Source organism: Callionymus lyra, chromosome 15 (assembly GCF_982586985.1).
Source record: "Callionymus lyra chromosome 15, fCalLyr1.hap1.1, whole genome shotgun sequence".
NCBI classification, from domain to species: domain Eukaryota; kingdom Metazoa; phylum Chordata; class Actinopteri; order Syngnathiformes; family Callionymidae; genus Callionymus; species Callionymus lyra.
The window spans coordinates 7,617,794-7,631,053 of NC_141832.1; the positions used below are offsets into that span (position 1 = coordinate 7,617,794).

Sequence of the window (13,260 nt, forward strand, 5' to 3'; positions counted from 1 at the left end):
TACAGTCACATTACAGTCACATTACAGTCACATTACAGTCACATTAGAGTCACATTACAGTCACATTCGAGTCACATTCGAGTCACATTACAGTCACATTAGAGTCACATTACAGTCACATTAAGGTCACATTAGAGTCACATTAGAGTCACATTACAGTCACATTAGAGTCACATTAGAGTCACATTACAGTCACATTAGAGTCACATTACAGTCACATTAGAGTCACATTACAGTCACATTAGAGTCACATTACAGTCACATTAGAGTCACATTACAGTCACATTAGAGTCACATTACAGTCACATTAGAGTCACATTAGAGTCACATTACAGTCACATTAGAGTCACATTACAGTCACATTAGAGTCACATTACAGTCACATTAGAGTCACATTACAGTCACATTAGAGTCACATTACAGTCACATTAGAGTCACATTAGAGTCACATTAGAGTCACATTACAGTCACATTAGAGTCACATTACAGTCACATTAGAGTCACATTACAGTCACATTAGAGTCACATTAGAGTCACAGTATCTCGTAATGGTTGTGAGAATGTGCATCAGTAACAATGTCAAACTGAGTCAGAAACGTCAGGAGTCGTCGTGTAACGAGACGATTCATCCCATCAATCCTGGACTCACTTCAACACACACTGTTGCTGCTACGTTTACAGAACTGCCATCACACCGGAATCATCGTCACACGAGCGACTCACTCGTCTCTCCGGCCTGCCGGAGCATAAATCCAACTTCTTAGCACAGCAAATATCAATTACACAAATGAGACTCTCAACAATGCAGTTAATCAGTTCTGATCCGAAAGACACGAGTTCTCGTTTCTGAAGGATCACAGAAGCGTCTTCAGAGACTTTTATTCTCCTCGTACATGTATCATGAGAATAGAAGACAATCATAGCAAATAGAAAAATACACTTTACGATAAAAAAAACAAATTATTTATTGTTTAAAATACTTTCTTTTAATTGAATTAAACCCTTTTAATGGTACACGTTTATTTGAGGAGAAATTTCACCCAATAATAAGTACAATTTAAATCATTTTTAAATTTAATTTTTGGTTTAATTATCTAATTTAAAAAAAACTTGTATTAATAAATACTATTTAACTCTTTATTATATTCAATTTGAAGATTATTTAAATGTAGACAAGATATATTCCTGAAAAAATGAATAAATAATAATAATAATAAATAAATCTGATAAATGTAATATTGTAAAAATAGAAAAAAGGGTCAAATAATTATACAAGACACATGTTAAACTAAAAAAATTATAGTTTTAAAGGGTTTAAATAATTAAAAATACATATTAAATATGTAAAAAATTGAAGAAAATTAAAGTAAAGGAGGAATCAAAGACAGAGTAAGTTTTAAACGACGCACCAGGTGAGTCTGGATCAGGTAACGCTCACATGTTAACGACATTAAGTGACAGCGAGCCGCGGTCGAGTTCTACCGGGTCGGGAGCTGCAGCAGAAAGAGTTCTGGCTCCGAGCGAGCAGTCAGAACACAAGCGTCTCTGCTGCTTTTAACGCGACTGACTGAGTGGAATCGGGAAAAGCGAGTGGATGATATCATCCTCCGCCACAATAGAGGGATTTTCCTGCGGCGCCGAGAGACTCTGGCGACACTCTGGCACAAACCCACGGGGATAGAAGAGTTTCCGGCGCTTGTCAATCACGGCTGAACTTCCGCTCACCTCCGCGAAACAAACGCTTCTCGACGGTCAACGTTACGGACTCTGTTCATACCTTTGTTGAAGCTCCTAACAGCTGATGGACCGTGTTAGGCCGGCGCGTGACCTCTGACCCCCGTGTTTGATCTCTCGCCACCGGTTGAAACATTTGGATGTTTTTCCTCTCGACACGGAGAGTTCACAGCGACGTGTGGAGCTCTCGCTGGAACCTGTTTGACCCGGAACTGTTTGTTCTCCATGTTTCAGTTTTAAATCGTCACATTACATAAAAAAAAAATCGTTGCCTCGGATGCTCACTCGGTGGTAACAGTCTGGAAGGATTTCTCTCCTCCTGGTCCTGAAGCGTGTTCAGGAACCGTCGGTAGATTCTGATCCACAGACCTCAGAGCCCGAGCTGGGGTGTAAGGCTGGATCAGAATCTACTGATGGAAGGTCTGACCATGAATAGATCAGAAAGTAAGAAACAGAATTTTAAAGTTGATCCTGAAAGAAACTGGAAGCCAGTGAAGAGTTTTAAGGATCGGAGAAATGTGAGTTCTTCTACTAGAGCGGCTCAGAATTCTGGCTGCAGAGTTTTGTATTAACTGCAGGCGAGACAGATCCTTCTTGTTAAGACATGAAAATAAACTGTTGCAAAAGTATAAACGACACAAAAGCATGGATTATAAGATCCAGATCGTGTTGTGACATCATTTTCCTACATTTAGAGATTTTCCTCAGTTCATGGCCAACAATTTTTCGTCCCGGACTTCTCTGTTGGATATTTTGCCCTGGGCAACTCAGCACAACTCGCAGGAAAAGGATGCGAACGGCAGCAGCTTTTAAATGATTTGCTCTGATTTGTTTTATTTATCACACGACATATAAATGACCTGACGGTACAACCATCATTTTTTTTTTAAATAAATTGGCTTTGTTCCAGATTACCATCCGGATCCATTCGTCTCTTGAAGGTGTCATGACTTTATATATGGACGTACTGTCTGGAGTGCTACTTTCACTCGAAGCTTATCTCTATCAACAATAATTCAAATGCTAAAAAATGTAATAAATAGATATAATGTGTCCAAATCTGAACAAAGAAGACATTTTAGTGGATGTTCATGTTGCTATGGTGACCTATGAAGATGCTAGTGTTACATTTAAAGAACAAAAGATTATAGTTTTCAACAAATACACAGAGACTTCCCATAAGAGTTAAACTGTTGAAAGTAAAGGAATTTAATGGGAGTTTTTTTGGGGGAAAATAGATAACGTGGATAGTTTGAGCCTCTAAGAGTGAAAATAATCGTACTCAAGAATCAAGAGCAGCTTTATTCGCTAGTACACATACATGGAATGTACACATACAAGGAATGTACACATACAAGGAATGTACACATACAAGGAAGTTTTTTGGGGCGCTGGACATTCTGGAATTGGTTAAATAAAAATGGATTGATATATTTGCAACATTTACAAAAATACAAAAGATAATAAACACAATAAATGGAGTATAAGTAAATGGAATGGTGAGAATGAACTGTTCATGAGTGAGATGGCGGAATATACTTGTTTGAAAAATATACTTTTTTATTTGGAGCACGACCTTGACAACTGAAAGATTTTGGCTAAACTATATGTGTTTTAGACGAGCAACTTGTCATCCTTGAGCGCTTTTTCTAGTTCAAACCAATTTTTTTAAATGTAGGCATTAGTGCAGCAATGTCAGCTGAACCGATGTTGATCCGGGAAACTTTTTGCACGTCTTTTATTGACAAAAAGGGCAGGATTTCTTGAAGACTCGAGTCGAAGGTTGCGAGAGTCTGAGCCGGTTTCGTCTCCGGAGCGAACGATGCGGCAGATTATCGAACGTCTCTTGGCTTCCGCGACTCAAAAGAGATCCAGCTCGCAAAAAAAAAAAAGAAAAGAAGGAGAGATCGAGCAGAGAAACATCACGACTCTGCCAGTCGTGTTGTAGGCGTCACAGCGATGAACCCGGACCTGCTGCACTGATGAAGAAGGTTCATTATCTCCTGATGCCGTCGCAGCAGGAAGCTGTGGGAAGATTTCTTATTAGATCCTCACCGTCAACTCGCTGTTTTCCTGCCCGAGCGACTTTAACTGCAGCAAGAACTTCACTGATCTGACTTACCGGACCGAGCCGGCCATGATGGCGGCGACCAGGAGATGTAAATGAAAAGTGTGTGTGTGTGTGTGTGTGTGTGTGTGTGTGTGGCGGGTTATTTCCCAACAGATCTCATTAAATCTTTAAGTCCCAGATTGCTTGACCTGCAGGAAAAGGACCAGAGGGACCTGGAGAGAGAGAGAAGAGAAGAGGGGGAATATAGAGAAGAAGAAAAAAAAAGAGAGGATTGATGGAGAGAGAAGGATAGAGAAGGAGGCAGGGATGGTGGAGGATGAAGGAGCGGGATGACGAGCTGACGGAATGCAGAAGAAGAAAGAGAAGTCGGTACTTAAAGGTCAAGAAAACAACTGATATAATGAGTCGGTTCAACAAGGAGGGAGAGAAGGAAGGGATGCGAGAGGGCGAGAGAGGAGGAGAAGCGACAGATGAAGGGAGGAGGAAAAAGACGGGTTGGTGTGAGTTGAATGGAAAAATTTGAAGGAGGGATGACGGAGGGGAATTGGAAGAGTTGGCATGGGAAAAAAAGAACGATACAAGAAGAGAGGCTGATATCAGCAGAGATGGAGAGAGTGAGATTAAAAGAGAGAGGAGGAAGAAGAGGGTGAGGGAGAGAAGATGAAAGGAGGGGGGGTGGGAGGCAAGGAACCAAGGTTGGTGTGAGTTGAATGATAAACTTGAAGGAGGGATGACGGGGAAGTGTTTGAGTGTGCATGGGAGAAAAAAGAGAGATGAAGAAGAAATGCTGACAACGGCAGAGATGGAGAGAATGAGATTGAGGAGAGAGGAGGAAGAAGAGAAGTGCACCTGAGGAGGAGGAGGAGGAGGAAGTGATAGAACATTTGAAGAAAGGACGAAGGAGGAAGAACTGGAACTAGAAAAGAAGTAGGCCAGTGACTGAAGAAACAGAAACTTTAAAAAAAGATAAGAAGAAGAGGAGGAGGAGGGAGGGAGGAGAGGAGAGGAGAGGAGGAGATGGAGGGCAGACGTGTGGACGAGGATGGAGGGAAGAAAGTTAGGTGGGGCTACATCAAGAGTGGGAGTCAGTGGGAGTGTGAGTGGGAGAGTGTGATCACAGAGGAGGAGGATGTACAAAGACAGAGGCCGTGACACGCACACACACACACACACACACACACACACACACACACACACACACACACACACACACACACACACACACACACACACACACACACACACACACACACACACACAACACACACACACACACACACACACACACACACACACACACACACACACACACACACACACACACACACACACTCACACACACACACACAAACACACACACACACACACACACACAAACACATATGGACTCACACACACACACACACACACACACACACACACACACACACACACACACACACGCAAACACACACAGGGACACACATTTACACACTCACACACACATATAAACACACACACACACTCACTAACGCACAAATACATATGGACACACACACACACGGACACAATCTCACACATACACACACACACTCACACACACACATTCACGCACACCCATGGACACACACACACACACACACACACTCACACTTATGGACACACACACACACACACACTTATGGACACACACACACACTCACACTTATGGACACACACACACTCACACTTATGGACACGCACACACACACAAGGACACGATCACACACTCACTCACTCACATGGACACAATCACACACTAACACACACACATGGACACAATCACACACTCACACACAATCACACACTCACACACATGGACACAATCACACACTCACACATGGACACACTCACTCACACACTCACACACACATGAGACAAAGCATCCTTCTGGTCTCTCTGTCAAGTGTCCGTGGTCGAGTGGTTCTGGAGGATCACGGCACTGGAACCAGAACCAGATGAAGTCTGCTGTGTGTTTGTGTGTTTGTGTGTTTGTGTGTTTGTGTGTTTGTGTGTTTGTGTGTTTGTGTGTTTTTGTCCACGAGTGTCTGATGAAGGTTTTGTGTCATTTATACCGAGGTGATGATTTTTGTAGATTTATTTCACGTGTCAAATAAACCGGTTCCATACGACCCGTGAAACCCGTTCTTACCTCAGAGTTTATAATATTTCATTAAGTTTAGTTTATTATTTTATATCGTAGCAGCTCATAACAGGCAAAATTCACTCCATTCAAGAGATAAGTTTTAATATATTCTGTCATAAAAATGTCTGAATTTTAGTTATATTTTTTATTCTACTTTAGATTCACTCGATTTACAGTGTAATCTTCCACATACTCAAAGAAATATTGTGGTACATTTTACTGTACTGGAGCTAGAGCGACAATAGTCCTCTTTTATGTGTGCTTTTTGTTGGGTTTCTTCGGCGAGTTTGTCTCGGCTCCATGTCAGGCCTGGTTTAGTGTCTTTTTGTGAGTCGAAAATATGCTTAAAACTAAGTTAAAATGTGTAAAAAAAAACACAAAAAACCCTCAAAATATCGCGGAGCCTCCACTATTTCTGGGGATTGAGGATGAAGCTAGCGCTGTTAGCCACGAGCTAAGCTAGCAGGTATTGTATGCTAGCGATCTATTTAACGACAAATAAAATAACTTGTCGGTTTGAGACCTTGGCTCCTGCTAAGTTTTGAGTGACGCCACCTAAAGAAACGGTGTCTTTGTAACATCTTATTTATGCAGTCATCTTGGTGCAGAAGTGTGTGTGTGTGTGTCCACTGACCCACTATCGAGAGCGGGAAGGTGTGTGTGTGTGTGTGTCGCCAGTGGCAACCATGTGTGTGTGTGTCAGAGGCCGGCAGCTACATTGTGTGCAGTGCAGGTGTGTGTTCACGCGTGTCTTTGTAGGACTGCAGGGCCCCGGAGTGTGTCTACGTGTGTGTCATTGTAAGTATTTCCCACATTGTGGTTCCACTCGTGTGGGTGTGCGTTTGTTTATGAACGCACTTTCATTCATCCCATCTCCCACATCTACGTGTGCGCTCGCTCTAGGCCACGGCATTGATGTTGTCTCACTGCAGTGGAGCGTGTGTGTGTGCGTGTGTGTGCATGTGTGTGCATGTGTGCATGTGTGTGTGTGCACATGACAGTCACAGTGAGTCTTCAAGAGCGTTTGTCTACACGAATGTGTGTTATTGGATTTTAGCAGCGTGTGTGTGTGTGTGTGTGCGTCTTTGTATTAGATTATGCCGCACACACATGTTCGCACAATCGCACACTCCCAGTTGCCGCGTTTCCAGGGGAACACAGCCGCGTCTCCATGGCAACAAGCAGCTTGCTCCACTAATGAAGCGGTTGCCGCGGCGACGGTGTTGGCTGTGCGAGCCGTCGAACAAACCAGAGACGTTTGCTGCTTAGTTTTTCCTCCGCGGCGCTCGGGAGCTTTATCTCTTTGTGACACAAGAACACTCGTGTGTGTGTGTGCGTGTGTGTGTGTGCGAGGAGATTAGGATGATTGACAGGGATGCTCTGAAGGCGGCTGCAGTTGTGCAGTAATGCAGCAGGGCGCTCCGGCCAATCACGGCGCTCCGAGGTCTCCGAACGCAGAGGAAGATGGAGAGCGGCGAGAAAAGCTTCTGTCAGCTCTCTAATCGTGACTTACGCTCCTCTCTGCTGACTCGCGCTCGCAGCCCGGGCCGCGTTTGACCCGGGTGACCCACCCGGAGACCCGGGGAAGCTGCCGCCCGTCATACCTGCTCAGTCTTGAACCTGCTGCTCGATGGCCGAGGCGATGGTCGGAGGTTCGAGTTCCAGAGACGACAAACTCACGGCTGATAAAAATCCCCTTTGGCTAGAAAAAAACCCCGGCAACCCTGACTAGCTGGGACAGGATTACTTACACGCTTTGGATATTTTAGAGATCGCATTATGTTGCGGCTGCAGTAGCAGACCCGCGCTCTCCGGGATTCGTTCTATTTGTCAGTAAAGTCATTTATTCTGGTTACACAACTTATGTACCTAAGATGTATTTTTTAATATACTGCACTATGATCCTAAGATTGATCGAGGACAAATTAAAGTTAAATAACATCTCTTTTTCTTTTGATATAATGTTGAGGTATAATTTATATTTGTTGCATCAGTACATTATTTTCAGTAATTACTAAACGTTGAAAATAGGCTATATCTCTTTTTTTTCTAGTTGTTTAGGCATCATTTATATTCTTACATAATTGAAATGAGAGAGTTTAAACAGAAGAATGTAATACATTAAAAATTTGCTATTCAAAAATTGTATATTTTTATAAAATACCTGTTCATTTACACAGAACAATAAAGTACCATTTGTCACGTAGTATTGACCTCTTTTGGGGGATCAGAATATAGTATATAATACATTATACATATATATATTTTTCCCCTCAATATTAATTTATAATGATTAATTAATCAATCTTGACATTGTTTTTATACTGCGTAAATAATAATAAATATTAATAAAAAAATATTATACACGAAATTATTTTGGCCAATGTTGTAATGTAGCTCAAAATGGCGTCTGTGCTAAGGTGTTGGATGACAGCTAGCTAACAAGAGTGGCAGGTAATCCTGGAAAATAACGCGTACAGACATGCAGTGAGAGTGTTTTAGAGTTTTTAAAGAAGGTTGTTTAGTTTTTGCCGACTTAGTTTTTTTCTATAATCTGTGAGTCCGAGTCAATTTGTATCAACAAACTATCAACTAGCTAAGTATCAATTAGCTACGTGTGGCTAAGCTAACGCTAACTTTAGCCAACAGTTACATTTTTGAAACGCCACTTGTGTATTTTTGCAGTAGTGTAGTGAACTGTTATGTTGTGTTTGTGTCGACAATATTTTAATTTTAATGCAATTAATGAATCATTTCAGATTCAGAAACGTTTATTGCCACAACATAGTATTTGTTTGTGGTGTCAGTACAGAATAAATTAAGATAACACACATTTAACGTTACTAATGCTGTTTATCCGTCTCATAAATGTCCAACAACAATTATATTTCTCATTGTAAAGTATAATATGATGGAAACATCAACTTTATTTATTCCTAAATGAGACTTTATTGTGCATACAAAACTAAAATAAGGCACAAAATAATAGAAAAGTATTGTTAAACAAAGCAAGAAGGTATATTAACCATCAACAAACAGTGATTGTTAATAAATTAATCTTTAAACAATAACACTCTTCACGACCACATTTGATGACAAACTTTTTAAAATACTTTTTAAAAAATCCTGTTTCCGACAGAAATGTTTGCGCTTCAACCCGGAGGCCACCGTGTGGAAGGCCAAGCAGCAGGTGTTGTGTTCGCTGACCGAGTCACTCCGGGACGTCCTGAACTACGGCCTGTTCCAGCCCGCCACCGACGGCCACGACGCCAAGTTCCTGGAGGAGGAGCGTCTGCTGCGGGAGTACCCCCAGTCCTTCGAGAAAGGGGTGCCCTACCTCGAGGTGAACCACAAAACACTTCTTTTTGAAGGATAAAAGTAGACTAAACATTCGATTAAATACAAAAATGGGTGACCTTTCTTATGATGTTTCTCTTCCCGCCTCAGTTCCGCTACAAGACTCGGGTCTACAAGCAGACCAACCTGGACGAGAAGCAGCTGGCCAAACTGCACACCAAGGTAGACCTGATGGTGGCGCTCAAGTGAGGGAGTGGACCTTAATGCGCCGTCTCCCCCTACAGGCCAGTCTCAAGAAGTTCATGGATTACATTCAAACCAGCGCTGTGGACAGGATGACCAAGTTCCTCGAGAAGGGACTCGACCCCAACTACCAGGACTCCGACACTGGAGGTGAGACCGACACTGTGCCTCATGCTTGAGTCCTTGGCTCCCACAAGGGTTTCCCGGGACATGTTGTTCTGCCTCTGGACTCGTGCAGCTGGACTCCAAACAATCTGAAACATCTGCGGATGTTTGCGCCCCCGAGGCTCGACCATATCAACCCTTCGACTCGTTTCATTTTTCGCATCACTTCTTTGTTCCCAGCAGAAGAGTGAAGGGCCAGATGTGGCCCCGGTCCCTTGAGCTCTGCAGAGAGACGGAAGTGTATCAGTGCCATCGGGATAGGTTTTAATGAAGCGGCAAAATGTTGAATTGTTTTGTTTTGAATAATTGAATTAAATCATTTTTATATTGAACGATTGATTAAAAAATATAGTAAAAATTAATTATATATTTTCAATTTTATTATTTTTGTACACATATGGTTTTAACTTGCGTACATTGTAGCTTACATTGGCTTTTTTATATCAATATTATATAATATTTCTATTGGTTTAAAAAGACTATGAATAAAAAAATGTTGAATTGATCAAATATATTTTTCATTTTTTCATTTTCTTTATTTAGAATATCAAACTTGATGTGTAAAAAAATATCTATCCTTTTTTAAATTTAAATTATTAAACCTTTGAATATGTAAAATGCTGAATTGAATAATCTAAATATAGTTATCAATGCTTAAAAATGTTATTTATTTTAATTTATATCAAAGTTTCAACATTTTAAATGTTTAATTAAACCATTCAATATTCTGATGACACTGATATACTTCTTTAAAAAAAAAAAATCCAATTTCTGTTCTCAGGACAAGTTTATCATTAAAATTGATTTAGCTGTTAACTTATCACCTGATGCTGTTTCAGAGTGAACAGCAGATGGCGCCAGAGCGCCTCTTCAGTGTATATTTCATTTGACGAGACTCTGTAATAAGTAAACACGCACTTAACACTGAATGAAAACAAAACAATGGAGTGTTTAAGAATGAATGGAAAACTTAATTTTAACCATACATGTATCAAACTGACCCTGGGTCTGTGTTCTACCCCCCCACAGAGACGCCGCTGTCGCTGGCTGTCCAGTGTGAACCGGGAGGAGGCGAGTCCATCCGAGTCCTGGTGGATGGGGGCGCCCACATCGACTTCCGTGCCAAAGATGGACTCACACCGCTACACAAGGCTGTTCGAGGCCACCGCCATATAGCTCTGCTGGTAAAGTCCCGCCTCTGGACGCCGTCAACACGTCCTGATGGTTTTCACTGAAGTCTGTCCGTTTTTGAGTTATGTTGTGGGTCCTCCAGGTCCTGCTCTCTCTGGGCGCCTCTCCGGACTACAAGGACCGCCGAGGGCTGACACCTCTCTACCACACTGTGCTGACGGGGGGCGACACCTCCTGCTGTGAAACTCTGCTCTACCACCACGCCAAGCTGGGCATCAGGGACGAGAACGGCTGGGACGAGACTCACCAGGTGTGTGTGTGTGTGTGTCTGTGTGTGTGTGTGTGCGTGTGTATGTCGCAGACCCTCGACGTCTTTATCCGGGAGAAGTGTGTTTTCAGCATCATTTTTATCACCCATCGTAGTGATCATGTTCGTCATCTTCATCTTCATCTTCATCATCATCATCTTCATCATCACACAGCAGTGAGACAACAGGTGAGTCCAGGTGAACACATGCAGTTGAACCTCAAATATTATTTATCTCTATGAAGTATAAATCCAGCGTTTAATGACATGTGTTGCTTCATTTTTGTTTTTTTTAACCAGCTCTTTGACGCCCCCTACTGTCATAAAGAGAGAATCAATTTCTAAAAATTAATAAAATAAAAAAACAGTTTTTCATTCCTTTTAACTGTCGCAGAAAAGGGAAACAATAATACAAGTTTAATAATAGATAATTACGATTTTTTTGTTGTTGTTGTTAAAATGATTTATTATTATTTTTATATCAATTTATAAACACCAGGAGATAATAAAATATGAATCAAATATTTTTTCTGTTGGGAAGAATCTGTCGATATGATGCATATCACGATACAGGGTCAACAATACGACATATCGTGCAGTAACAAGTATATATATGTGTAGTATTGTCGAGTACTTAACTCTGGTGTTGCAGAATTTACAGACCACATGACTCTTGACGAAGTCGTTACTGCTTTCATTTGTTTTCAAACCAAAATATGTCCAAACATCAGCTTTAAAAGCTGCTGGACTCACTGTATCCTCTCGTCCTCAGTCGGAACTGCTTTCATTTGTTTTGAAACCAAAATAAGTCCAAACATCAGCTTTAAAAGCTGCTGGAGTCACTGTATCCTCTCGTCCTCAGTCGGAACTGCTTTCATTTGTTTTGAAACCAAAATAAGTCCAAACATCAGCTTTAAAAGCTGCTGGAGTCACTGTATCATCTCGTCCTCAGTCATCGCTATGATCCTGTGATATTTTATCCTTCTGCTGTAGAGAACGTAAATAATAAAAATAATATATAGATTTATCAATATTTTTATAGTATTACTGAATGTCTTAATAAGAACCTTCTCTGGACTTCAGGCGTGTCAGCACGGGAACTCCCAGCATCTGGAGCATCTTCTTTTCTATGGCGCCGACTCGTCTTCCCAGAATGCATCTGGAAACACTGCCTTGCACATCTGTGCTTTATACAACAAGGTGAGTTTCCATCAATATATGGAATGATTGATACAATCTTTGAAACTTTAGATTTAAATTTCTTTTACACAAAGATATTTTTATTTCCAATAATTAAAAAATAAAGTTTGTAAATGTAATACTTTTATAATTCTTAGCCTTTAATTCATTATAAAAACACTGTGTTTTCAGGAAAGCTGTGCACGAATCCTGCTGTACCGCGGAGCCAACAAAGAGACCAAGAACAACGGAGGCCAGACGCCCTTCCAGGTGAGCATCAGCCTCAGAGACTCACCTGCACAGGAAGTCCTCCTCGCTCTGAACCTAAAGCACGTGTTCCTCAGGTCGCTGTGATGTCGGGTCACTTCGAGCTGGGCGAGATCATCAAGAACCACCGGGACGCAGACATAGGTGAGCGGACGATGACGTGAGTTCAGGGGAAAAAACTAAAACAAAAACTCTTCTTGTACACGGTCCAGTTCCCTTCGTGGAGTCGCCAAAGTACGCCCCCCAGAGGAGGGAGGCCCCCCGAACACTGGCCATCCCTCAGCCTCACCCCTTCCTGAGGGCCAACAGTGACAGCAGCATGAACCTGCCCGAGTGGATGGCGATGCCCAACGCTCCCAGCAGCAACATCGTCTCTGTGCAGGTGCAGCCAGAGCAAACTATGATGGTTCTCTATGGAGTTTATCACTGCCTTCAGAGTATTAGAAGGTTTCATTTATTATTTACATTTTTTTAATAGTTTAATTCAATAGTTTCTATATTGAAATGTTGGATTAGGAAACTTTTTCTTTTTTTTTCTACATAATTCAATAACATTTTTCATTGAATTTAAAAGGAAACATAATAACAATAACAAATAAATTAAAAACTTATTTTGGTATTATTGAAATTAGCATATCTAACATTTATTTATTTAATTTAAAAGGCGACGAATAAAGAAATATAGAATTAGAAAATGTATTT

General features: G+C 41.3%; 1 protein-coding gene across 1 annotated transcript in view; it reads left to right on the top strand.

Annotated features, from left to right (window-relative positions):
- The window catches only part of shank1 (SH3 and multiple ankyrin repeat domains 1), a 72,568-nt gene that overhangs the window by 29,661 nt on the left and 29,647 nt on the right, over positions 1–13,260 (top strand). The window contains exons 3-11 of the mRNA XM_087810172.1: positions 9,109–9,312; positions 9,417–9,488; positions 9,551–9,659; positions 10,704–10,858; positions 10,948–11,115; positions 12,196–12,312; positions 12,484–12,561; positions 12,636–12,702; positions 12,771–12,940. Coding sequence (XP_087666298.1) covers positions 9,109–9,312; positions 9,417–9,488; positions 9,551–9,659; positions 10,704–10,858; positions 10,948–11,115; positions 12,196–12,312; positions 12,484–12,561; positions 12,636–12,702; positions 12,771–12,940 — 1,140 coding nt within the window. The remainder of the gene's footprint in view (positions 1–9,108; positions 9,313–9,416; positions 9,489–9,550; positions 9,660–10,703; positions 10,859–10,947; positions 11,116–12,195; positions 12,313–12,483; positions 12,562–12,635; positions 12,703–12,770; positions 12,941–13,260) is intronic.